The sequence below is a fragment of the Onychostruthus taczanowskii genome, unplaced genomic scaffold (genome assembly GCF_017590055.1).
Source record: "Onychostruthus taczanowskii isolate IOZ18803 unplaced genomic scaffold, ASM1759005v1 scaffold9, whole genome shotgun sequence".
Classification (NCBI taxonomy): Eukaryota; Metazoa; Chordata; class Aves; order Passeriformes; family Passeridae; genus Onychostruthus; species Onychostruthus taczanowskii.
In genome coordinates this window covers 16,503,337-16,529,747 of record NW_024506993.1, presented here as the reverse complement: position 1 = coordinate 16,529,747, position 26,411 = coordinate 16,503,337, and the positions used below count along the sequence as shown (strand labels likewise).

The 26,411-nt window shown below is 40.8% G+C and overlaps 1 protein-coding gene across 1 annotated transcript in view; it reads right to left on the bottom strand.

Moving 5' to 3' along the window:
* Window positions 1-26,411, bottom strand: part of DOCK3 (dedicator of cytokinesis 3) — a 185,528-nt gene that overhangs the window by 32,101 nt on the left and 127,016 nt on the right. Inside the window, exons 24-38 of the mRNA XM_041426040.1 lie at window positions 23,895-24,065; window positions 19,810-20,002; window positions 18,741-18,868; window positions 17,687-17,791; window positions 15,547-15,645; window positions 13,345-13,439; window positions 11,601-11,676; window positions 10,614-10,714; window positions 10,255-10,313; window positions 8,701-8,849; window positions 6,397-6,482; window positions 4,367-4,462; window positions 2,608-2,668; window positions 2,027-2,120; window positions 1,188-1,336 (exon numbers count right to left, since the gene is read on the bottom strand). Coding sequence (XP_041281974.1) covers window positions 1,188-1,336; window positions 2,027-2,120; window positions 2,608-2,668; window positions 4,367-4,462; window positions 6,397-6,482; window positions 8,701-8,849; window positions 10,255-10,313; window positions 10,614-10,714; window positions 11,601-11,676; window positions 13,345-13,439; window positions 15,547-15,645; window positions 17,687-17,791; window positions 18,741-18,868; window positions 19,810-20,002; window positions 23,895-24,065 — 1,662 coding nt within the window. The remainder of the gene's footprint in view (window positions 1-1,187; window positions 1,337-2,026; window positions 2,121-2,607; window positions 2,669-4,366; window positions 4,463-6,396; window positions 6,483-8,700; window positions 8,850-10,254; window positions 10,314-10,613; window positions 10,715-11,600; window positions 11,677-13,344; window positions 13,440-15,546; window positions 15,646-17,686; window positions 17,792-18,740; window positions 18,869-19,809; window positions 20,003-23,894; window positions 24,066-26,411) is intronic.

The following is a 26,411-nucleotide window of genomic DNA, read 5'->3' as shown; positions in this document are numbered from 1 at the left end:
AATTTTTACTCTACTTCACTGTGTATATGGATTCCCTGTTGTTGTCAGAAATAAGGGCTCACTTGCTTTCCATAGTGCCTCTATCCTCTTTGCTAGTCAGACAGTACAGTACTACAATATTTGCACAAGCCAGTTATTTGTTTTTAAGTGCAGTCTGAAAACCACTGAAAATTTCTGAAATGAAAGAACCATATGCAGTGTTATCACAAAAGAGCAACTCTGGCAGACACACACAAAAAATATCTAAATAACTTCCTCATAAACGGGCCATTTCTTCCTTCACATAGGAATCTGACTTCCTTTTGCAGGTTCTTTAGAAAATGTTTCTGCCATATGCAACTCCTATTACCAGGACTAGGAATGAATTATCTGGAATGGCAGCCCCATAAGAACCAACTCACATTTGTATTTAATGCCACTGTCATTGCCAGCATGGGCAAAATCAACCCTGAGGCACACATACAGATGTTATCTCCCAAGAAAATAAGCTGTAGGAATTTTCCTAGAGAAGGGAAAAATTTGAAAATACTCCAACAGATGATGTCACTTTTAAGGTTCACTGCTGAAATGTTCCCAAAACACCATGACACAAGGGACTAAAACATCTACTTCTGCAGTAATTGAAAAAAAATATTATTAATTGCAGAAAACCCATACTCAATATATGAAATTGAAATTGATTGATTTTCTTCTTGTGCAGTGGATGGAATTGCACTTTAATTGAAAATCACTGTAAAATAAGTGACACTGAAAGGACTTAAGACTTTTGCAATCAAGAGACCCCTGTAGCATTTGCCTGCCATTTCCATGTGTAGGTTAAGCAGAAGACAAGTTCTCAAGTGAGTCATAGCACAGCAGTTTGAACAGACAGCTACCAAATGCAATCCCACCCCTCAAAAGCTGAGGAACAAGCACTCTGCCACATCAGCTGATCCAAGGCTTGGTTTAAAGGTTTAAAAATGTTCTGGTGTTTGTCCTGTTGGCCTCCCTCATCCATTCCAATGCCATATATAATGAAATACATTTCTCATCTCTTTTTTTTTGTCCAGAGAGCCAATTTGTCATGTTAGAAACCCTTTTGATACAAATTTACTTCCAGATTACTGAACTGAGATGATGGCTTGCAAGCCCTAAGTCAGTCAGGAAAAGGGAAGGAAGCTGCTGGAAGAGAGAAGAAGTTGGCATACCTTCCCTTTGTTGAAGTAATGGATAATCTTACGGCACAGACCTTCCTTACGTTGCCACTCTGACTGAGATGGGTAATGCAGGAACTCTCTCAGAGGTCTGTCCTCCCACTGAAGCAACTCACAGTACAAAAGCAAAGTGAATGCAGCCTCTGTAGGAAAGGCAATTATGGAACACTGAATCAATGACAGCAAATAAACACAGCCAATATTAAAGGTCACAGACCTGCTTCTGACACAGTCTGTGATTTCTGACTTACAGTTTGCAAAAAAGAAGAAGTTGCAACTCTTAGGGGACTATTAAATTATTCAATTATTTCAAATAGCAGCACATGATTTTTAGGTACAAATCTGTCAAATTTCTTTTTACCAGCTGCTTGATTTAAATGCACAGTCACAAGTTCAGATCTGTAACTAGATTTGGGGCCTGCAGCTGTAAACAGAGCTTGGACAACACAGCATTAGAGTCCATACACGTCCCAAGTGCTCCCTCAGCTCTGCAAGGCGAGGAAATATGACAAGTGATAACATAATGGTGCTTTTGCTAATCTTCCTTTCAGTTTCATTCCACTGTTGTGATTTTTTTTTTAATCCATCTTCTTCAAATAACACTTTAATGTAAAATTTTAAGTGTAATGCAATAATCACGTGGTTGTGCAGGCATAAACAGACAGTATTTAACTTGAGGAAAGGAGCTGGGCCTCAGCTTCTTGCCTTCCCAACTGCCATAACTGATTCATGCAAATTCTTTCCAAAAGAATGAGCCAGATATTATATAACACTGGGAGAGTTAAAAAATGTCATGAGGAGTTAGAGCAGACTCTGTGCAATGTCTCTCTCACCTGTGTAGTTCTCAGCCTGCAGGTGCATGTCACAAAGCTTGTGGATGTAGCGGATGTACATCTCCTCCTTGTTAATTTCAGATTTGTAGAAATTCTGTGAAAGAAAAAACAGAGTTGTTACTCTTGAGACTCTCCATTGAAGCACTCGGCAGCATCTGTGGACGTGAAAAGTTATTGAAAAGAGAACATATTCTTAGTGGGAAAGAAAAGTTATAATTCTTTTCACACTCACACTGATCTAACCCACTAATTTTATTGTGGCATGATTTTTTTTTCAAAATGAGGGTAGTCAAAAGCTGAAAGAAAAGGTGAGAGAAGTTGTAGAACCTGTGTCACAGGGATACACAGAACTCAGCTGGACACAGCCCTGAGGAGCCTGACCTATCTGGCCCTGCTTAAAGCAGCGAGTCGGATCAGAGGCCTCCAGAGGATCCTCACAATCCTCATCGTTTTCTTCTGTCCTCCCAGTGCTCGGATTCTGAAGCTACACTTGCCTGACACAGATTCCTATTCCAGCCTTTCCCATCCCAGTTTCAATGAGATTGCACAGTATCACAAAGAGATAAAGGAAACATCTTTACCATTAGGTTAACAGTGCAGCCAATCTTCTTGTTTTCTGTTTCATCCCCTTTCATACAGTCCCTAGGAAAGCAGAGCAATGTTGAAACAAACATCTGCAAAACCAGTCCTTTTAAATTAAATCTGAAGCTATTTTATCTTCCAGACTTTCCCTGGATGACAAACAACAGATAATCATATACTTAATTTTATAAAGTTCCTCTAATAAAAATTTCCATATTAGGGCTTAGATGATGTGAGAACTGAGTGTCTCCTTACAGGTTTGCATCTGTGAACAAACACCTGAAATGACTGTTCCTTAGTTTCTTACAAGAATCTGAACAAAAATCAGGTACAAAAATAATCAGTGGTCAAAAATAATCTGAATGCAAGATCTAGAATAAAAGTACAATCTTATTTATCCAGATGTAAACACTTAGTCCTAGTCAAAGGGTTGGCTTCCATAAATGCAGCTCTGCAGTGTGGTGTGGCACACAAGGACACAACCTGAGGGATTTAGACTAGATTTCTAACTTTTGCATAGGTAACTTAAATCACAAGATTTATCTTTGGTTTCTAGAATATTTTAGAAATTATTTCTATTCAAATGGTACAAGAGACTAATTTTTAAAGTCGTGACACAGCAAGCCATCTTGAGAACTACTACAGCTACTGAGTGGCAGCTGGACTCTAAGAAATGCCTGTGTATTTCCAAATTCCAATGCCACATCCCAGTTCCTTGTTCTGGGAATGACAAATCAGCTGCAGATTGAAAATCAATTAAAAACTGGTATGTGTTTCTCAGTTAAGCATGGAAACATGTAGCTGTGTGTCAAAGCTGTCTTGCTGGCAGCTGTTTATAATTAAAAACCAAAAACCAGAAACCAAAACCACACAGCACCCCCCCCAGCCTGTGCCCCAAAAAACCCCAAGCAGCTCCCCTGCATTCCCTTTAAATGTGTCTCCAGTACCTGGTTGTGCACAGTAGTTGTAGAGCAGTTGTTGCCAGGAAAAAACCAGGAGATTGGATCAAGGTGGTAGGGATAACAAAAAGAACAAACTAAAAAGCACAGAAAAGGATTTGGGTCTGCAGAACACCCAGCCTAGTCAGAGGGTTTCACCTCTAATGAGCAGCAGCAGAAGAAAAAAACATTTGAACTCCTGTCAGTAGGCTAAAGATAGAAATATCTGGGGCAGTTCTATATAGGTTCAAATTGTCTATTATTAAAAAAAACCCCTCTGAGTGTGTGTGTGTATATATAAATCTAAAGTTAAAATATTTCCTTCTAACTAAGTCAAAGCTCAGCTGCATTGACACAACAGTCCTGCAAACTTCAGTTTAAAACTAAATGAAGGTTGCCTAATTTGTAGTGAAATCTTGCTCATGAGCCACCAGCTGATGTGTCAGAGTTCCCAGATGGAAGTTCTCCAGCCCTGCAGGCCTAGATGAGGTATTCAGCACATCTTGGTTCAATGAGGCTTTGGGGATCACTCTTGCATTTAACATCTCTTTTGCTGAATTAGGTGAGATCATTTCAGTGATAGAATTAATGTTTTAGCAACCTGAATTAATGTTTTAGCAACCTGAATAAACCTCAGTACAAAACTATCAGGAAGGAGCACACAAGAATGAGACGAGGATCTGGGATGTTTGCTCAGAACCCAGCAGTGATGCTGCATGTATGCAGCTTGATAGTAAATAAGAATCTTCCCTGTAGGAATTTGGTACCATGTCTCAACAAACTTCTTATGCTTAGAACATGTCCCTGCTGGTGCAGGTACCTGTAGTCCAGCAGACGCTCCATGAGCCGAGTGACGGACGTGACAAAAGAGATCCCCGTCTCCCGCCAAGTTTCCTGCTCAATCTTCTCCAGCAAACTGTTTGGAGATGGAAAGCCAGCCGGTGAGGCTTCCAGGGAAAAGGTTCAGGGCATGCAGCTGATACAGACAACTTGGTTTCTCCCTCATACAACAAATTCCAGAAGAATTAGCATCTTACCTGGGATAAGGCCCAAAGAGTTGGGTTCTACTCCAGGCAGCATGAAGTAAAGACAAGGAAATTACAGAACTGACAGGAGAAGGGAAAATATCCTCACACTGCCATTTAACAGCTATGAAGAAGAGCAGCACTCATGGCAACACTTGATTCCCATATTATTACTTGCAGCTTAAATACTGCTAGCAGCAGTCAGAAACTGAAAAGGAGTCCAAACCTACTGCAAATATTTCTTCTTTGCTCATCCCTCCATAAATTTTCATCTCTAAGCAGCAACCAACCAACCCTGAATAACATTGTATTTAAATTGGAAATAACAGCAACCTGCTCTTGCCTAGCATAGACAGTACAGTGAGCACCCATGTCACACAGTTGTGAAGGAAGAGAGAAGGCTGAAACAAGAACAATGAACACTGTGTTTAAAAAGTGAAGAAAGAAAGCAAATTTACGTGCCAGTTTCCCTGAAACTGCATTTCCAGTCAAAGAATTTGCCACTTCTAGGAAAGAAATTCTGTTGGGTATCACTTTTCAGTACTGGGATGATTTGCAGCTGAGGGAGCCAATTCCCTTTACAGCAGTATAGTTGGGACAGTAAAATTCAAGGTCAACTGTTTTTTTCACAAAGCATTTACTAATTTGTGGAATTTTTTCCTCAAACTGTTTCCTCATATTGTTCTCAGACAGCTTGGTGGGAGATATAAACTAACTAGTTGCTGGAATTCCAGGCTGTGTTTCTTGGTAATGCATCCAATCACTATCACCTAAAAATGAGTAAAAAGCTACAGCCCTTGAATTTTTAACATTTCAGGTAACAAATGTATTCAAGTGGAGCAAAGGCACACTATTCCTCCTGCCATGTGAATAAAAATAAATAGATATTTCCTTTCCTTTATCCCTGAAATAGACCTACTTTATCTGTACACATAAGCTCCAAGACTTCCCAAGGCTGAATATACACAAATCCAAACTGAATACATTTCCATACTTCCTGAGAATAAGCACATGGGATGGGCAGGCTCATCTGGCTTGAAATGAATGAATGTGCAATTGCAAATTCAGAAATAGAATTATTGATTCCAGAAAAACAAAGGTTTATGCCTCAAACAGCCAGTGTCCTATTGGGGGCCACATAAAATTGGAATATATGGCTAAAATTCTGCTAATGATCTCTCTGGCTCGCTAGAGTATTAAAAAACTTGTGTTAACTGCTCTGGACTGTCAAGAGTTATAAATAATTCCTTCTGAAATAAACTAGGAACACTCAAAATTGAATTTGGAGACAGATCAGTAATCAAAGGTAAAGTCAGACATAAAACCTTTGACTGTATTCTTCTGAGTGTGAATTGTTGGTGTGAAATGAAGTGTCACAAGGGACTCTGGAGGAAGCAACTGGCAACTGTTGAACCAACCAAAACATGGCCTTCAAAAATAGGAGGAAAGGAAGGAAAATGCTGAGAAAAATCCCCTTTGCTCTAACAAGACTTGACTCTGTAGGTACAGTCTCTCTAAACAGTCCTGAGACCAGGATCTCACTCACTGCAATGGCAAGAGAAGCACCCTGGCTCCTCCAGCAAATAAATTTTTGATAGGATGATGATAACCTGTGCAGCCTGTTATTAGATGTCACAGAGAGAAGACAAAGAAGAAGAATTTAGGTCTCTGTATTACTTCCAGCACTACTTCACTGAGCCATTCCATGGAAGCCTGCCAGGAAGCCCTTTCCTGCCCTCCCCGAAGATCTGTGGCTGCTCAGACCAGTGCCTGACTCTTCCAATGGCCCTGCCCAACACGAGGAGCATGAAGTGGCAAAGCTTACAGCAGGCTGAAGAGTTCCCTGTAGTTCTCATCACCTTTTCCTTCAGACACCAGGCTGTCCAGCTTATCGATCAACTCAGCCTCCACCTGCAGGAAGGAGACCAAATCCATCACTCAGAGACTCTTCCAGTGAACCATCAGGTAAACTGGATCCTGAACTACAAGAGAGTATCCAGCACCACTGCTCTGCTCTGCTGGTTCTGCTGCTGGAATTGATTTGCAGCCACCCAGGCATCAGTATATTAGAAGATTATTTGTTCATTAAACACCACTTTTTAAGCCTCCCTATGATTATGTGACACTTTTGCTTTTTCTTTCACTTACATAAAGGGCCAGTAATATTATGTTTCTCTTAGAAAGATTTTGATTACATATTAATTCCCACCCTAAATATCAAGTGTGATATCAGATATTCTCATAAAATTGATTCAAGCACAGAAATTGATGTATGTAACATTAAACAAAAACAACTTCATGGAGTCAGAAATCTTGCAGAAGACAGTTTCACTACTAGTGAAGAAAGAGGCTCCTAAAGGCTGAAACTATTTGCAAAAACATGGCTTACTTTTATTTAAAGACAAGCACAGTTTGAGCTTCTCTATGTTTTTCAGCTGCCAAATTGGAAAGGAAGTAAAGATGGTATAGAAAAACAAATCAGCCAGTGGCACACAAATGGACTTGGTGCTGAATCTTTAAAGGGAGACCTGATTTCATCCCTGAATCACACTGTATTGTTATCCAGTCTTGCTGAAAAAATAACCTTGTAAAAACATGAACTACTGAAGAAAATTTAAAAAGGGCTTGAAAATGAATTTTCAGGGTTTTTTTATTTTCTGACAAACAAATGAATATTCAAAAGGGGAAGAGAAGCTCAGAACTAAAAAAAAACCACAACCACTCTCCCTTTGTTTATGATCTGCAGTGACTACAGAAATCAGTAATGCCTGTGTCCAGCTATCCAGCATTATACTGGAAAGCAAATACCTGCCTGGTTCCAGCAGATAATGTTAATGAGGTTTATTACCTCTTGGGGTATTTAACTATTTATTTAATCACTAATACAGATGATTATTTCATCTTTAACCTTCGAAGGTTACAATATATGCTCCATAAAACTGTGTGGAAATTTGCTCCACAGGTAATTTACGAAATATTCTTGGAGCTGTAGTTTAAAATGCATTAGTGAGTATAAAAATTAAATGGAGATTACGAAGAGTTCATCTTTATACAGAAAATATAAATAGGCCCAGAAACTCGAAGGTGACTGTAGATGTTTCATACTGTAAATTCCAGAGACAGACTGTTCTATTGGTATGCTAAAACCAGTGGAAAGAGGACTATGATCAAAATGCTATTGCAATAATAATAGTAAATAATAACAATTGTAGCCATCATGGGAGTTGAACAGGAAGAAAAACTAGCTCCTGGTAATACTTTTCCACACAGCCTTTAATAGATCAGGTTATGGGAAAGGTCTGCTATTCTCCTGGAATGACAGATTAGATTTGGCATTTTAATGACTGTGCAAATAACTAATCACAGGAATTATGATAATTTAATGGTGATTTACTCCTTCAGAGCACTTCTCTGCAGATCCTGGCTCCCAGTATTGCCCCAGCACAATGACAATGAAACACTGTCATCTGAGGATCCAGACCAAACCCATCCTTCATTAGCACTGCTCTGCACTTCAGGGATCTGGTTCGCAGTGGAAAATCTAAGCAATTCTCTGACCACAACTGGGAAACAATGATGAAGATTTCTCTCCCTGATTTGCAATCAGAGCTCACAGCAGGTAGAAACTGCAGAGCTCTTGTTGGACTTAACCCTTCCCAGAGAGCTGCTGCAATTTCTGAAAATAAAAACAGCTACAAAGTCTGTTTCAAGGCATGCTATAGTGATTCAATTATACAATAACACTTCCTAGCTGCAAACTGAAGACAGAGAAGCAGAGAGCACTGTTTTCACAAAGACTGGCTAAATCTTTACATCCCTGTTTTTGGTTCTCAGTCTGACCCATTTAATGGCTGACTAATAATCTGAGTGAAACCACTGGGAGCAGTGATAGCCCAGCACTTGCAAAATTCTTTTCCCCATCTGTGATGTGCTGAGCACATCCCTCCTCTTCCCCAGTTCATGGGATAAACAACCTTGGGGGCCTTGTGAATTAGGTTTTCAATTTTCTATTTTATATATATTTACATACCATATTCATGGTCAATAACAAATTGAAAAATACAAACTCCTTGCTCCCAGCTGGACACTGCAGATAGGAAGGAAAGGAAAGCTTGGCAAGTGCCCTCACCTGTTTGAAGTTGCCATTCTTTCTCTGCTCCCAGTCCATCATGTCGTGGAAGATTGGGATCATGATATTCCGGACTTCTGGTTGTGGAACAAGTGTAACACCCAGAAAGGGGCCAATCATTCCCGGAATAAAGTGAATCTTGTGCTCACCTGTACAACACAAAACAATGGTAATTAAAGAAAAGCCTTTGCTGTCTGTCACTGAGAAAATACTGAGCTCTTGCAATAATGACATTTACACAGTAGTAAGCACGAGCATTACAAAAGCAAACATTCTTTTCCTGAAAAGGAATGAAAAATCAGTATTTACTTTACACCAGTTCTTGCAAATTCTCCAAGAGCATTTTTAATTTCACTGTGAAAGCCTTCAGCAAAAAATGTCAGTGCATTGTACTTTGCAAAGGAATTCAAACTGTCAGAATTAACCCAACTAAAACATACTAAGTGGGGGAAGAGAGGCCAGGGGTGCTTCCAATTCAAGAAGATTTTTAAAGGGTTGGTGAGAACTATTGTACCACTATAAGTGGTACTTAATAGAGCACTTGTAGATTACAAGGAACTACAGATCTCTTGGTCCCCACTGCTGTCTTGATTTCCTGACTGCCCTTGACTGGGACCAAGTGGATCTTCTCCAGGAGGGACCTTTGCTGACAATCTGTTCTGAGCCATGTGCTGCACTGTTGCAGAGAGAAACTCAGCAAAGCCTGATCTGGAACAGCATCCAGTGATAAATGTCTGCATCAACACATCCAAAACTGGCTTCTCTCTTCTCAGCTGAGTTTGTCCAGTTTGTTTTTCTGGGTATTGGATCTCTGTTACCTTGGAGGGCCTTCTATTTTTCACACAGATCATTTGAACTGTGACCAGTTCTGGCTGTATCATTTTAGTTGTACACAGATCAGACTTATTCAGTTTTCTTGCTTCCATAGTCTTCCTGGCTGTTGTCTGAACCTTGTCCAGCTTGCCTTGGGTTTATATTTTTTTTGTGTTTTGTTGTTTCTTTTAGCTGTAGAAAGCAGGACTGGGCAAACTAATCTAGAATCAAATGCACTTAGGGAAAACACTGTGACAGCAATATGATCCCTCTTCTCTCACTCCAGATTCTTACATATTTTCTGAGAGATTACAAAATCTCCTTTACTCATAGCATTTTACAGGTAGCTCCCCTTCAGCTGAATATCAGCATGGTACATTTGTCATCTTTATTTTTTTAATAGCAACTCCTACCTACATTCCTACACATAAAATGTTTGTATTTGGCTGGGTGAATATTTTGCAGCCACATAATTAAGTTATCCAATCTGACTTGTGTCACCCCTCTGGTCTCTTAGTGATTCACCCCTTCTCATATCCGTGTATTTGTGATCTCTATCAGCAAACATTTTGTTATTTTCCTCTAGAACACAGTGCAGAAGAGAGTTTTGGTGGGAGAAGTGCTTCTCTTCAGAGAAACAAAGGATTCTGTGATGCCACAAAACATTAAAAAAAATTTAAAATCGGACAGAAACAGGGTTTTCCTTTGGCTTTGGATGTCAGGTGAGAGAGAGAGGCTTACCCAGGTTCTGCCACATGCTGAAGAGCTCATAGGCCATCATCACTCTCATATCACCATACCTGAGAGAGAACAGACACACAGCTGCCCAGGGAACAAAAACTTGCAAGGTAGTGATGAAATGGTAAAAAATAATGAAATGGTTAAAAAATAATGAAATGGTTAAAAAAAATTCAATTCACATTTATGTCAATGTAAGAATATCAAACAACTTGACAAATAACTGATTGCTGTATTGGGAGATCTAGTTATTCATTTCCCAGGCATTTCCACATCCCAGGTTTCATAACAAATCACAGAGACTTATGGTGGGAAAAAAAGGCTCTTTTTTGAGGTGGGGACCCAACAAAACATATCCTTACTTATCCAGAATCTTCTTCCTCTTAGGTGGGGTGGCACTTTCTAGTTGGAGACTTGGCTGGTTTATAAACAAAACTGCCAGGCTGAAATAAGAGTTCCACACCTGTGACAAGCAAAGGAATTTTATAACATTACACTCCAAGAGTAAGTTTTAAAGAAGTGGAGAAAGACAGGCTCCTTTTCATAATCAAGGGGTAACTTCATCAATATGTCTCTTACTATGGAGATACAAATTCACTCTTAAGGGGGCAAATGGATTATTTAAACCCTGGTAGGAACTGAAATGAAAACCCCCACAAAAGCAATGCCACTGGGTTTTCCTCTTTGCACCAGAGATCAAGAATGAATAAGCTTGGTGACATCAGCAAACTTTAAAATGTTCTTCTGTAGATTGAACAGGTTTTATCTGCCAAGAATCCCCAGAGACCAAATTCTATCATGAATAGGACCCCACTCTTGGTCTGTTTTCCAAGAGAGATGAGGTTTTTGCCAGCTTGGTGTGTGCCCTTGTCCCTAGGTGCATGTCTGGCACCTCTTCCTTACTAACACTGAACTTGCTGCCCATCTCCAACTACATCACACACAGGGACAACATTCCTAGGACTGTGTTCCTCCAGGTTTTGTGTCATCAGCCAGAGAGACCTCTGGGAGAGGAAGTTCATGAATGCCCCATCTTCAGGAAAAGCACTGCCTGAGTTTACATTGCATAATCCATCAGACAGATGCTCCATTGGCCCCATGCTTATGGAATTACTGGTTTCCTTTATGAGGGACTCAGTTTTCCTGATTTGATCTCACACTGTATCTGTTCTACTTCCCATCAATTCCACAGCAGATTCCATTCCTGTCCTTTATCAGTTAGGTCATCTTCCTGACAGACACTCTAATAAATGCTGCAGATATCATCAGCTAATGCAGAGGGCAGCTCCTGTTCCTTTGTTACTGCTGGTTTGAAAAGATGTCAGAACATTTTCTGAATCAATTCTTACTTTAAAATCGAAGTCCGTTTCTGTGAAATTCTTATGCAGGGCAGAAGACAAGTATTGAACTGTTGTAACTATGATACTGCAGCCAAAAACAAAGAAAAGACAACAAAAGAGAACATTTGAATCTGGAATACAGCATATTACAGTGGTTGATGATGCTGATTTTACTATGGGTACAGAGAAGTGCATTCTTTGTGTAATCTCTGTGATATTTACACACAAGTCACTGTTCTTTGCTTTAATGGACAATTTGTACTAATTAAACCAAGGTTATGAACTTTCGTACTGCAGCCAAAAACAAAGAAAAGACAACAAAAGAGAACATTTGAATCTGGAATACAGCATATTACAGTGGTTGATGATGCTGATTTTACTATGGGTACAGAGAAGTGCATTCTTTGTGTAATCTCTGTGATATTTACACACAAGTCACTGTTCTTTAATGAACAATTTGTACTAATTAAACCAAGATTATGAACTTTCACTACTATTGTAACTTTTAGAATTTACACATAAGCATTTAAAATCCTGTCTATTTTGCATGGCTGGGCCATATGACCACCAGAGAATTGGAATAATACATTCCTTTTCCTCCTGTTCTAAGCAGAAAGGTTTTTCCCCCAGAGGAGAGTAACTCAAAAAGTTTGAGCTGTCCTTGTTCTTGTCTGTACAACAGTCCTTTATGTCACTCACATTAAACTCAAATTTTGTGAATATTTTGCTAATTTTTGATTCTGTGTTATTTTTTGTTGGTGGCTACATACACCTTAGTGAAAGGCAATGAAGGCACATGATAGATTCAGGAATTAATAAATGGCATGTAGATAATGTTCAAAAGAAGAGCACATCTCTGATTCACATGCAAGCAATACTCCAGCAGCACTGCTAAATGTAACTGTCAGTCTAAAGCTTTGTGGCAAAATGATGCCCAGGGGAACAGGTAACCTGCAGCCACTGTTTCAGGTGGATTTCTTTTTTCTTACAGAACTTCATTGAATCTTTACGCTTGAATTACTGAAATCCACTTCTTTCACTTCTCATTAGCAGGGTGGACTTGCAGAGCATTCAGCTCAGCTGAGCAGGCAGCCTTTAGGAGCATTTCCATGGTGCTTCCTCAGAGTGGGAATGCTCCAGCTGTCATTCAGTCAGTGGGAATTCCACAACTAGTTTAGCTAAGGGAACTAGTGGGTCATTCCAGCCACCCTGTGTTCAACACTGCTGCTGATCCAAAGAGCACAGTACTTAACCCAGCAGAAGCAAGAAAATGAGATAAAATGGAGCATTAAAATGGCAGATGACAACTGAATTGAGAAGGAACTCTGTGTAATGCTTTGGTGTCATGGCTGGGGTTTGCTCCCCCTTTCCCAGAATACCCGAGAGCCTCTCCTTGCTCAGGTACAGAGGGATGTTCATGGGAAAAAACAGATGTTCAAGGCAGGGATTCCCTGACAAGGGAGGGAGAGGCTCATAAACAGCCCTTGGTGTGGGGAGCTGTGGGGTCACTCAGCCCCTCACCCTCAGGGCAGCTCCTTCAGCTCTGCTTTTAACTCCTGGCTCTGGAAATACTGCTGGAGTTTAACGAACCCACAAACACACGTTTGGTCCAGAGTGTTACAACAGCAGCAGAATGAGGACAAGCAATCCAGAATTCCCATCTTGATCCTCACATCTCAGCCTGAGGAAAAACACTGCCCCCAGGTTTAACTGCCACAGAATGGCAACACTTTATACCTGCTCCTCTACTTACTTGCTAGTGAGCAACCTCATCACCATCCAGTCTCGAGGAAAGACACTCATCTTCATCAGGTTCCGAAACACACAGAAAATCTTCAGGAGGAACTCCTGTCACACAGGGAAAAATATGTAAAAATCAGCAGCACTTGCAGGTGAATCTCTTTTCTTGACTGTAAGAAAGACAATTAAGCTAAGTGTGCTCTACTTGAGTTTTGTGTTGCAAGGCCATTCACCTGGAAACATGAAAGCAACATACATTGGAATGTGGCTATGGAATATTCCTTTTGTTTAGTCTAATATACAACTTCCAGCTTCTTTAAAATCTTCACTTCTACAGGGAGATAAAAATCTCCCTATGTGCATAATTGTATCTGACTTCTCATATTATCACCCAGAGCTCCAGTGTCAGTTTGCAGCTATTTTCAAATATACTGGCATTATAATCACTTTTTAATGCATTCATTTTATTAATTTATCTGTCCAAATTTCTTTGGACTTCCGTCACAATTTGAGAACTAACCACACCCCCAAGCCCAATAAAACTCCTACACAGGCTTTCTAAAATAGTAACAGAAAACCCCATTTCTGGCAACACACAGCAGCAAAGAGCTCTTAGACACATTCAGCTGGATGTTTGCTTTCCAAAAAAAAAAATCCCCAAACCTGAAGACATTTCTGATTTTTGACTACCTGCACCTCCATGTCTGTACAGAACAACAGCAAAGATGAAATGTGACAAGTTGTTGGCCTTGCAGACTATGATTTTGTTGTTCTATTTTCCTTCCAGACAAAATCAAAATAGAAGAGAAATTAGCAGAGCAGGGATTCTTCAAAACCATGCTACCATTATGCCTTAATGGAGGATGTCTGATTAATATCTTGGTGTACCTGAGCTCAGAGTAAAGCACTAGAAGCTCCTTGACTTTTGGCCTCATTTTGTCCAAATTGTAACAGTGGTAAGTGAATAAAAAGCCTTTCCATTCCAGAAGAAATATTGGAAAATATTATAACAGCCATATTTGATGGGAAAATAGAGTAATATATAAAATCTTCAGCCTTTGTAGTACTCTTGGAACATATACTCAGGTTATCAGAGATACGACAGTTCTTTTGGGCATAAAGATAAATTTTAGTTCAATGACCTTTCCACAAGTCTGACATAAGAACTATAGTTTAGATAGCTTTAAAAATATCTATTAAAATTTATTATGAATTAATTTACCAAATCATTTTTCTGTGAGCAATTTCAAAGTTATCAGAAAGGCAGCAATCTCACATAACTATCAACCTGAGATACACTGAACCCTGCAACCTAAAGATAAGAATTTTATCATCCCAAATTCATCTCCCTGATTTATTCAGCTTCTCTAGATGCACACAAAATATTTAACAGCTGAAAGTGTATCCAGAAAGGACTTCTCACTGTTTCTCCATTTCATTTGTTAAGGTAACAGAACATTGTTAAGGTAACATTACATTGTTCTTATTGTGCTTATTTGAGTGCCATGCTAAACAAAATCATTTATATAAAAGTTTGTCTTTATTTATAGGATTAGTCTGCCTCTTAAACAGGCTGTTGCTGGAGATATTCCTCTTGCCCACTGAAGCTGAGTTAAGAAGTTCTGCTGGTATGAGATGTGAGATGTGCCACTTCAGAATGTCAGAGGTCTGTGCCCCTCACCAACCCCTGCTTTCACAGAGAGCCATAATTTAAGTTGATGTTCACAAAGAAGCATGCAGCAAGTGGAGTGGTAAGGTTACAGCTTTCCCAAAAAATATTTCATCTGCGAGAGACATTTGTAACCCCCAAAAGGCTTGAAATTCTCTTCTGGCATAAAATCAATACCCTTTGTAAGAAAGCTCCAGTGCATACTGAACATGTAGCAAAATGCTATACAACAACTGACTTCACATTCACAGGATTAAGAAGCCTTGTTCCTCTGCCTGTGTTTTATATGTAACAATTACAATATCCTTTATGTCCAACAACATTTATCCTGGGACTTTATTTGCTGTTATAAAGATAATTCAGTGCCCTGTAGTCTTAAATGTGTTTTTGCAACACTACACCAAATGACTGTAAAAGTGACAGGGAGGTCCCTGAACAGAGAGCCAGTGGATAGGAATGATTAACAGGGCAAGTGATGCTGGAGGGATTCCCCTCTGCTCTCCCATTCTGAGGGAATCACCCTACAAACATCACATCCTTTTGTACCTTCAGTTCATCCTTGCTTTGGAAGTTGTCCAGTAAGTGCTGGAAGTGAGTGTCTGACATCTGACGAAGCAAAGATAAAAGGCAGGAGACATATTCTCCCTGTTGACCAAAATGAGAAACTCTTTCATTCAGACAATCTGAAATTTCACAGATCAAAGCTTAACCCGGGGGAAGGTATAAAGGGAGGGGTCTGAAATGGCCCCAATGCCTGTGAGGGGACAGCTGACATGCACAGAGATTGAAAGTACTGCAGGCTAACAGTTCCTGAGTTACTGTTAATACAGGCATACACCTCCAGGAGGCTCCTCCACAGATGCCAGCTTTAAAGATCTTTTAATCAAAGTTGTAGTCTAACAAAAAATTATTTAAAATTATTAATAGAGACATTAACAAATCCCTCTCCAAGCATGCAGGTTTTGACAATACCTTTTTCAGGTACACAGTGTCTATCAGAGGTGTGACTGCAGCTCGTGCCAATAGACCAGCAATTATTTGAACTAAGAGACTCTGACCAGTAAAGCAGTGACAGCTTGGGATCAGGCTGGGCTACAGAAGGTGTCTGGAAGCTTGTAAATATATGGCTTATTAGTGTGCACCAAGTTCTGTGCTGTCAAAGCTCCAGTATTGACAGATCTGCAGTCAGATTTCCTGAGCACAGTCTGGGTAAGCCTGCATGAGCAACAATTACATTTCTGTAATTCTGCAAAGCAGATGCACCCTAACCAGTTACCACAGCATCCCAAAGTGTTTTCCAAAGAGGAGCTCCCCCATTTTACAAATCTGAAAGCAAAGCACAGAGAAGTTAAGCAATCTGTCCAAGAGAACAAGTGAAGTAGTGCCAAAAACATCAGGACTGGTCTGTTGACTGCCAGTCCCTTGCACAACACTATTTTTTTTTTTTTTTGCAACAGAGAAACTAATTTGGAAAATGCACAAATCTAAGCCATATCTAATAAGAATCCATATATCACTGTGCTGTAAAATGTAAATTGAGGAGCAAATACAAGGGACTGTGCCTTCCATTTTATTGTTTTTCTAAATGGCTCAAGCATCTACCCAGAAGCTTTTACATGGGTTGTTGCAAGAAACTTTCCAGGGCTGAACTTCACTAGGAAGAAACATGTGCTCTTCTGTGTGGGCTGGCATGTGGGAAACAGCAGTAAGTCAAATGGCAACAGTAAAAGGCAACTGAGATATTACTGGACATTTGCAAGCCAGTCCCTTTTTCTTCTGTATCAAAGCATATCTCATTAATTGAGCTAACAAGGAAAGATCCAACCTTCTCTCTTGTGTGAGAAGTGCACCTTAGTGCATATCTGCCCCCAGCAGCACTGCTGAGGTTTCAGCCATTTGCTAAAAAAACAAGTCTAAAAAAAGGATGTTCTGAACTGCAGCTTAACATCCTATATTGTGCAAAAGCTGCATTAGAGACTTCAATAAACAAAAATAGGCTAAAATAGGCTAGAATAGAAAAGCACAGAAATCCAGGAAAGAAAAAGGCTGAACAGCAAAATTCTATTCTTTTTCTTCTCTTCCACTGCATGTCAAAGGAAAATTTCTTCCCTGAGGCTAAGGCTGGCAGCCTGGGTAAATGGTAGCTTCTCCCAGCCAGCTCAACAGCTCATTTGACTTAGCATCTCTTAATTTCTTTTGAAAAAGTATGTTGTGTTTCATTTACATGAAATAATCAGTGACCCTGGACAGAAGCTCTCCAGGGTGTTAAGTAAAGAGCACTGTCATATTCTCAGTTTTGGGCATCACAGCCTGATACTCATTATAGCCCTTGGAGATATCACCTTAGGGGTGAAGCCCCAGACAGTTGCCTAGTACCTCAAGTCTTAAGCAATAACTCTCAATCACAGCTGCAAAGACAAACAAGAAAATAATTTGGAAATCCACTAAAGCTTCCTGAGCTCCACTGCTTCCTGCAGCCCTCACTAGTGCAGGGAGGAAGGAATGGGTTTGTGGCTTATTAAGGGAAAGAGACAAAGCTCTGGGCATTCATGCAGCAGAAATGATGATGAGGTGCCAGTGGTGGTGAGGGACTGAACCAGAGGTTAGAGAAGCAGGAAATAGAAACTGATTGTTAGTTACTAACAGTGATTTCTGCTGTGCACTGCGGGCAGCGCTGCCCTCTTACCGCCTCCTGAGACTGCGATTTACTCATGATTGTGAGCAGAGTTTGTAACAGCACGTCCAGGAGGCTCTCCACCATCATCTCAACCTCCTCCACGACATCTCCCTCCTACAGCAAGTGGTGAGCAAGCAGACAGTTAGGAACTGGAGAGATGGAACTGGTAAAGACAGCTCTGCTGAGTGAGCCATACCAGGCTCCCTGGGACGGAGAGCTCTGTAACAGGCTCACAGAAGTGCAATCAAAGTCCTCATTGGTACCAGATCCTGTTGTTCTGTCAGAGTGTATGTGTGTTACCTGGACAGTCTCTGGAAACATTCAGGGTGACAGCCATAAAGGTTAGTCTATAATCAAAGGTCTAGAACACAATAGGAGCAGATTATGTTCAGGAACCTTTACTCCATGGCAGTATTATTTTAGCTTATTTCCATGATGCCTTTCACCTCATTCCTTTCACACAGAACCATGACTTGTAATTGGAAATACACACTGGTATGAATTATATTTAGCAATGAGCTTCCTACTTTAGTCAGGTGGGGAAACTTCACCACCCCCTCTTTGTGAGCATTGCTTTACATGATCTAGTTACCATTTGAGATCAGAGTATTATGACCGTCAAAGCTGGGTGTTGAAACTCAGCAGCAATTTCCAGAAGTAAGTGGGAATTCATTGATTGGATAATTTTAGAGTATTCTTTTAATGTGAACCACAAAGTGCTAGTTACTGTCTCTTGCAGAACTACGAGTCCTTGAGACGTGTAGAACTTTTAAACTCCACTGACATCCAAGTTCTGGGCTTGTACGAAGAAAATTAAACAGTGTCAAAGCTGGTGAGGGTGTATGTGATTCCCCCCTCCTAACAGCAAGCACACTGTGTAATCAGGATGCTCTGAGTCACACACAGAGCCAGACCTTAATTTCAGATGTTCTCCTGCTGACAGCACAATCTTGTTTTCAAAAGGTTCTTTGAAAAACCTGTATTAACCTATAAAAATGTCTCACTCTTCATTTTACTAAATCAGAAGTGCAAATAAAAAATTGAAATCACGTAGCAGATTTACCAAAGAACTGGTCTTGATTATGGAGAAGATACTACTGAGGATCCCAGAGCAGATAAGCAGCTCCTTCTGCTGTCGTAGGTGAAGGTGAATGTGGTGAAGGACTACAGGCAGCAGGATGCGCCGGGACTCTGAATGAAGGAAAATCGTTACAAATGTAAGGAACGAAAATATTTACAAACAATTACAATGGATAGTTTCAACAAAATCCTGTGGTGTTATCATTTTCACTTTGTACTGAGTACAATAATTTAAGTGCACTAACTTGAGGTCCTCACTACAGGAAAGAGAAACCCACTGGAGCTTTCTATCTTCCACTTTACCTTCATAATTTCTTTCATTCAGACCTTTATGTGTGAAATACACTCATAATCTTCAGCTATTTTCCACTGAGTTCTTAAAGATTTTTTTAAATTCTGTTTTAAAGTATGTATAAGCAACAATATAAGTATATTTAAGTAAAATTTTAAGAATTAAAGTTACTAAGTGTTGAGCCAAAGAAATACTACAGTTATAACATAAAGATTGAAGATACTTTAAAGGAATGTGGTGGGTTTCTCACATGACTATCCACCCTGCTTCCCAGGCATAAGTTGGCTGGAAAGGAGATTTTCTTCCTGTCCATGGTAAGAGCAATGCAAAATGTAAAGTGAGATTTGGCAGTTGAAATAACTAACTAATTTTTTAATGTATGTTAATCAACCTTTAGTAACTACAATTTATCTATGATGGATTTATAAACATTTCCTACCATAGTGAAACTTGTAAAGTATTTGTATTGAACAGAGTTAACAGAATTACTGAATGTTCTGAGTTGGGACAAACAGGGATCATGGAATCCAATTCTGAAGTGAAAGCCTTTGGGAAAAGAGGGATCAAACCCACACTGTTGGCTTTATTACCACCCTGCTCCAACCAACCGAGCGGATGAATACATTTATTAATGCCGCTGCCAAGAGAAGTAGTTACCAACATTATTGGCATTCAGCAGGGAATTGTTCACAACAGAGCCACTGCCAAAGCCCCCAGGGTGCTGCTGCCTCAGGAGCAGCAGGCCTGAGCCCCGGCGCACCTGAGAAGGAGAAGAGGCGGCTGTCGACCGTGCGGGCGATGGACTGGAGCTTCACCACGTCCATGGACTGGCCGATGTGCACCGTGCTGGGCATGCTGCCCAGCGTGCCCCGCACGAACTCCGCCACCTCCTGCACCGTGAACATCTGCAGCAGCTCGTCGAAGATGGCGGGGAACGAGTTCAGCAGGGCCGCCTGCGGGGACACGAGGCAGCTCAGCACCTGCAGCTCCCGACCTGCAGCGCAGCGCAGCGAGGTGGGAACAACAGGAACACCGAACCAAGGGTCTGCACAAAGCTACCACAGACTGTGCTATGGCTGGTGGTCATGGTTTGTGGTACCTGGAGCTCAGAGTGAACAAGTCACATGTAGCGTAGAAAAATCAAGTGCTGCCGCAATAGCGAATCTTAGGATAAGTAGAGTACATAGATATAGCTTCAAAAAGCTGTATTTTAGGAGACAGCTTATACAACAGAAGAAAAATGGAGACATCAGACAAGATAGTCCATCTTTGTTGATTTACTTTTTTCAGTTAATACAACACTTGCTTTTGATTAGAGAGTTCTATACCAATTGTTTGTACTAAGCAACTACCTAAGTCAAAACTCTTCAGAAAATATTCTGAAGTGAAGAACCTGCTGACAGACCCTTAACCAGCTCTGCCATGTGACATTCCAGGATTTCTGCAGCAGGGGTGGGGTGTGAGTCCATGTGAAAGAGGCATCACATCATGTGAGTGTGCATGTGATTCTTGCAGTAACAGATACTTCCAGTAAGCTGGAGCTAGCCCTGAAAGTTCTTCTTGAAGTGCAGAAATGGTTCAGCACAACAGCAACAAAAATCCCTTCATGTCTTATTTCCTATTCTTCAATTATTTTTTTCACAAGAGTAGAAAATTCCATGCACCACCCTATGCTCAAGTTCTGCACACTTGGTGTCCTATCAAACAACTGCCACCACCTCTAATGTTTTAAAATTCTTCCCTTCCTCCACATCCTACCCAAGCTTCACACCTGCTTCCTCATTGCAACTATTTTAATTCCTAGATGGTTGCTTTCTTGAGCCAGCCTCACCTCCACTCTTCCCTTGCTGCCATTCCCACCTCCCTTCCCCAAAGCTCTCCACACAAACCCCTCAGTGATTTCCTGCACAATTTACCAGACTTCACTGCAGATCTCTGTTCAGCTTTGTCCTTCCAGAGTCTCACCACTGTCAGTATTTCCTTTTCCTCAGAGATTTTTTGTTTTCTCATTGCATAAACATTTCTTTATCTCTTCCATACTGACATGACTCTCCTAATCCATATAATCCCAGCCTCCTTCTTTGCCAAGTCTTTTTTCCTTCAACAGTGAAATCTATTTAATAGTATTTGAGCAAAATCAAGTTATTTTTACAACTAACATGGTAGAGCTCATTAAATTATTCTGAATATAAATTTACCTCCTTCTTCCACTTGTTCTCTCTCAAAATCTTACTTTGTCACAATCAACTCAGATTACACAAACCCCCACAAGGCCTCCTGGGTGTTGTCACCTATTTGTTCCTGCATACCTACAATGTACTGACAAATAAGTATAAATTGTTTCACTAGCTCCTGGTACTCTTGGAAGGCAGTAACAGCCACAAATCCAGTCACTGTCTTTATCTTTGGGATAATACAAGTGAAATGACAATGCTGGCCCAACAAATCCTAACACGAGTTTTCCTAAACTTTCTGCTACTTTTAAAGCAGAAGGATTTCTGTAAAACCCCTAGCAATCCCAGGGTAGGCATTGGATTTCTTCAGGAAGATTGGGAGCTGTCCTGAGGTGACATCATTTCAACAGTTCCTTGAAGGGTCTCATTATTGCTCAACACCCTAAAATATGCTGGAACATTACTCATGTCAAACTAATTGCCTGGGAGGAAGGAAATCAGTTTTACTCTCATTGCTGGAAAAAACTGAGATACTGAGATCTGTCAAATATCCTTGAGAAGAGGACAAGTGTGAGGGAAATTATGTTTGCAGGGCCTCGAGCATTTCTGTGGGTATTTAGCTATTGTCCAGATTTCCAGAACTAATAATCAAATAAGAAAACACTTGGCTCCCCTGAGCAAATTGACTTACATAATCTTGTGTACACCCTCAGTACTGTCTTTTTGGTGTGTGGATGCCATAAACTGGTCCATGAATAACTGAAATATTCCTCATCTCCAAGTTTTAAAGTACTGGCCACTCAAACATCAAACTCTAGTTTATATGCAGGAAAAGAGTGTTTGGGGTAGGGAAAGGAGATTAACTGGGAACATCCACAATGAAACACTTGAGCAGTCCTGGGGATCGTTACTTACAGGATTAAATGTCGGCCTTGTTGTGCCCCCACATTTTTGTGGGGCACCTGTCCCGGCTCCGCTCGCCTGCCCTCCAGGCTGGGGGGCCTACGGGGCAATGGGATCAGGGGGCAACACAGTGGCAAGGGGGAAACAAAAAGTAAACTTTTCAAAGATTCAACAAGGACAGGCTTTACAAATTACAAAAATCCAAAGTAAGAAATACCATAGTGAGAGAAAGGAGGAAAAAATTAAGAGGAGAAACAAAGAAAAAAAAAGGAAAATCCCCCATCCTCAAAGTGACTCTCCCTCTCTATTTGGGACCAACACAACTGGAAAACATTCAGCAGATACTGTTTCCATTCACCATCACTTTGTCTGCAAAATTCTGTGCACTGATTTCTCTTGTTCCTGGCTCATCTTATTATACCCACTAATGGGTGATTAAATAAAACATTAGAGCAGCTGTTCTCAAATCTTTCAGAGCAGCTCCTTAAGAAAGGAATCACTCCACTGGCAGTTTCCTGAACCAGAAGAGTCACTGCTTGGCTGCAATGTTCACAGCAGCTGCTTCTTTTGCAAAATACAGCAGGTGTTCCAAACATCTGTAATTCTGCATTAGTGATTACAAACCACCTTCATGTTTACCAGGGAGTTCTGGGTGCTCCATTCTGACATTCTCTGAGCAGAGGCATCAAACAGCATGTTTGACATTTAAAATTTAAATGCAGCAATATGTAATGCAGTACAGAAGTGTTTGAAATTGAACCCAAAACTCAGCAGCATCCTTACTTACTTTGAGTATTGTCTTCAGCCCACATGGAATCTTCATGAAGTTCCCTGGGCCATATTTAATGATGGGTTAAATATGAGTATGGGCATCACAACATGTTTGTGGTCAGGCTGCACATGATTCTGACTGCAATTTTAGCACATACTGGAATTGTTTACCTGAGTGCAAATACATCAGCTGAACTTCTCACTGTGATGCTGCTGTGACTGTAAGTATTGATTTGAAGTACTATAATGAAGGATTTAGGAATTCTTGAGGCCAACTGTTGCATACAAGTAGAGATATTATAAAAGAAAGGCCTTAAAAAATCAGGCCTTGCTCTGCTAAATTACCAGCTGGCCTGTTATTTCTTCTAAGTGCAGCCAGCTAACTTCCCATGTGAAAAATCGTAAGAATCAAAACAGTTAACACAACAAGTTATTTTGGTAAGAAAAGCATTTGCACCTGTTCTAAACAAATCTGTCTCATAAGAATCAGAGAAGAAAATATGTAAACTAACCATATATAGAGAGATTTGACAGACATACACCCTAGCCATTTACCCACCAGTAAACTGAGTGCCAGTGTATTGCTGACCAATTAGGTTTAAGACAGTGTCTTTTGGTATTTCCTGTAAATATGAACTATGTGAATAAAGGATGGGCTTTTCCTGCATGAAGAAGCTGAGTCCCATTTGCTTTGTTGCAACAGCCAACCATAAGACATAGCAATGAGGGAGACTTGAAAACGCATTTTACTTTTGTGAATAGCAAAAATTGCATTCTCATGTGAGAAGTCCTTTCTTCCTAGAGTGCCCCAGTCCAGCTCACCTGTGCAGAGTTACTGTCTAATGCCATTAATGGGTGTCTTGTTTTGCAGCATCACCAGCTTTTTAGGGGGGAAAACTCCACTGACCTGCATTTCACCCCCATGTGCCCACACCTCCTACCCATGCAGGAACAGCTGCCTTGTGGTTTGCCCGTGGGAGTGTAGGAAATAGCAAACCTGTGTGAAGATGAGAGTCTCAGAGCTCCTGCTGTCCAAGCTGAGCACAAATCTGATGGACTGGAAAAGCTCCTGGATGCTGGAGCGGAACTGCTCCTCCTCCATTCCACAAGTAGCTCTGGAGTAAAGGATCCGAGATTGGACAATGAACTTGAAAAGATATTCCAAGGCCTTAAGGAGCAGGAGAGGAAGGAGATCAAGACAGAGAAAAAGAGAGAAAGAAAAATAAAGGAGCTTTAAAGAGAACCAGGAAAGACTCTACATGCATAACAACTAAATTCTTGAGCTTTAGAAAGGAGAATGAAAAACAGGCTTTATAAGTTACACAACTCAGTTGAGGAAGAGCTACTCTTAGGCAAGTACCATTCACAACCAATAATCTTTGTTACTTGCATGTCCCACTAACAGGAAAAGTATGCATTTACATCAAGGAGACAAATCTGAGTTACATCATGTGAGGAAAATTTTGGTCAAGGTATGAAACTTCTGGTTTTCTCATGACTTAGCACAATGAAGTGTCTGAAGAAGTTGTTCTGTTTTCTTTCAAAATTTTGTAAATGGTATTATTTACAACTGCATTGATTTGGCAGCAGTGACCATGAGGAAAACACATTGTTCTGAGCAGCTGTAACAAGTCAGTGTCCTACCAACAGTTCTGAGACACCAGCCCAGCAAGGTGACACTTCACACACCTCCTTGATACTGGCTGTGCACAACTGGCGATGCCAGAATGTACCAAATATCAGGGACATCACTCCTTCTGTTAGTGCTTAACAGGATTCACCAGCAAAGCAGGATTGAGGGAAAACAATTCATGTTTTGATGATATCCTCAAAACCCAGCATGGGAAAACAACAGGCTGGAGATTCAGCAATCATAGGCTGTACAGAAACCTTAGTAATATTTCAGTGTATTCCATGGAAAGTACTCTTGTCTTACTTCAGTGCTGGGAAACTGGAAGTTAATTCAAATATAAATTTTGCTCCCAAGAGACATTTTTGCACCCATAAGAGTCCCTCACTGAACCACCACACAATATGCACAAGTATGCAGGGCTGCATTGTAAGCTTTAGAATACCACAGCTTTAAGGATACAGAACAGGAATGTGAAATTCCTCATAAAGCCATCATGGACTTCAAAATGCCAATGACTCTTACAGCCTCTCCCCCTCCCCCAGAAATTATGGCAACGTTGGTAGTTAGCAGTTATTATTTATACTTCTGTACTAAACCATCTCCCAGTGAAGCTTCCTTACACCAAAGAACTTCATCAGGAAATATCAGCTGTGTTCCTGGCTCCTTTCTGCACAAAGGCCACTTGGTTCCCAGTCAGCTCTCCAAAGCTGACACCCCTGTGCCAACACCAAACCCAGCACATGCAGTGCTCGTAGGAGCTGCTTTAGGCCATCAGTACACACAACCATCCTTCTCATCTGAAGGCTCACAACTTCAATGTGAGGATTAGGTTTTGCAGTGAATCAGAGCATTTGTGTGTGAACCTCCATAATTCCCCGTGGAAGGTGAGATAGCAGGGCTCAGAGCACTGAACTTCCTTAGCACAGGCAACGAGCCCACACAGGCACTGAACCAAAGAGTTCCCAGTGTTTGCACACGTGGATGGGATGCTAAAACACAAACCAAGTCTTGGTAGCACAAGTCAGCACCAGGACTAATTCTTGCTACCTACAGCATCACAAATATATGTGAATTTGTGACTAAAGACATACAAGTGCACTGAGATAACATCCCTGCCTTCAGTGATGTTTGGCATGATATAAAAGATCAGTGTCAAATTGAAGTAGGTTCCTTACAAACACAGTCTGTGTGCATGTTCATGTGACAAATGAGCACCTCTGCCCTATGACCAGCAGGGAAGACTCAGGGAAAACCTCCTGAGGGACAAAAGCCCTTGCTGTTGGTTCCCTAATGTAGGCAAAACTCACTTATAGTTCTGCTGCAAGATAACTGAAGCTGGAAGGGCATTTCCTTGACACAGTTCCTTAGTTCTTAATTTCCTCAGGGACAGCAAAACTGGCTGTGGAGCCATTCATGGACACTTGTTTACAGAAATCCCTTGGGAGGCACAGGCCCCTCTTCCTGGATGGAGCTTTTGTGGAGCTTTGTATAGGGCACAATAAAGGAGCATGAGGCTCTGTTCTAGGTAGAAATGTCCTTTCAGTTATAGCTTCTCCAAGTTGCACAGGATGTTTTGAGAATTAAGAGCAGTCTTGAGGGAGGTAAGACATTTCAGAAGTCCTCTGCAGCTCTCTTTGCTAATGCCAGGGTTGGAAATCAGAATCCTATGAGACATCTGCATGTCCATCATGAATGTACAAGAGCAGCAGCCAGGAGTCATAAGAGTGCAGAGTATTTCAGCACCAGCTTTAGGGCACTACACTGAACAGGTAATCCAGGGAAAAAGGGACACAGAGCTATCCTGTTTTCTCAGTCAAAGAAGTTCTAATGCAAGGAGTGTGGTGAACACATCAAAGTCCACAGAAATCCCCAACAGCAGAA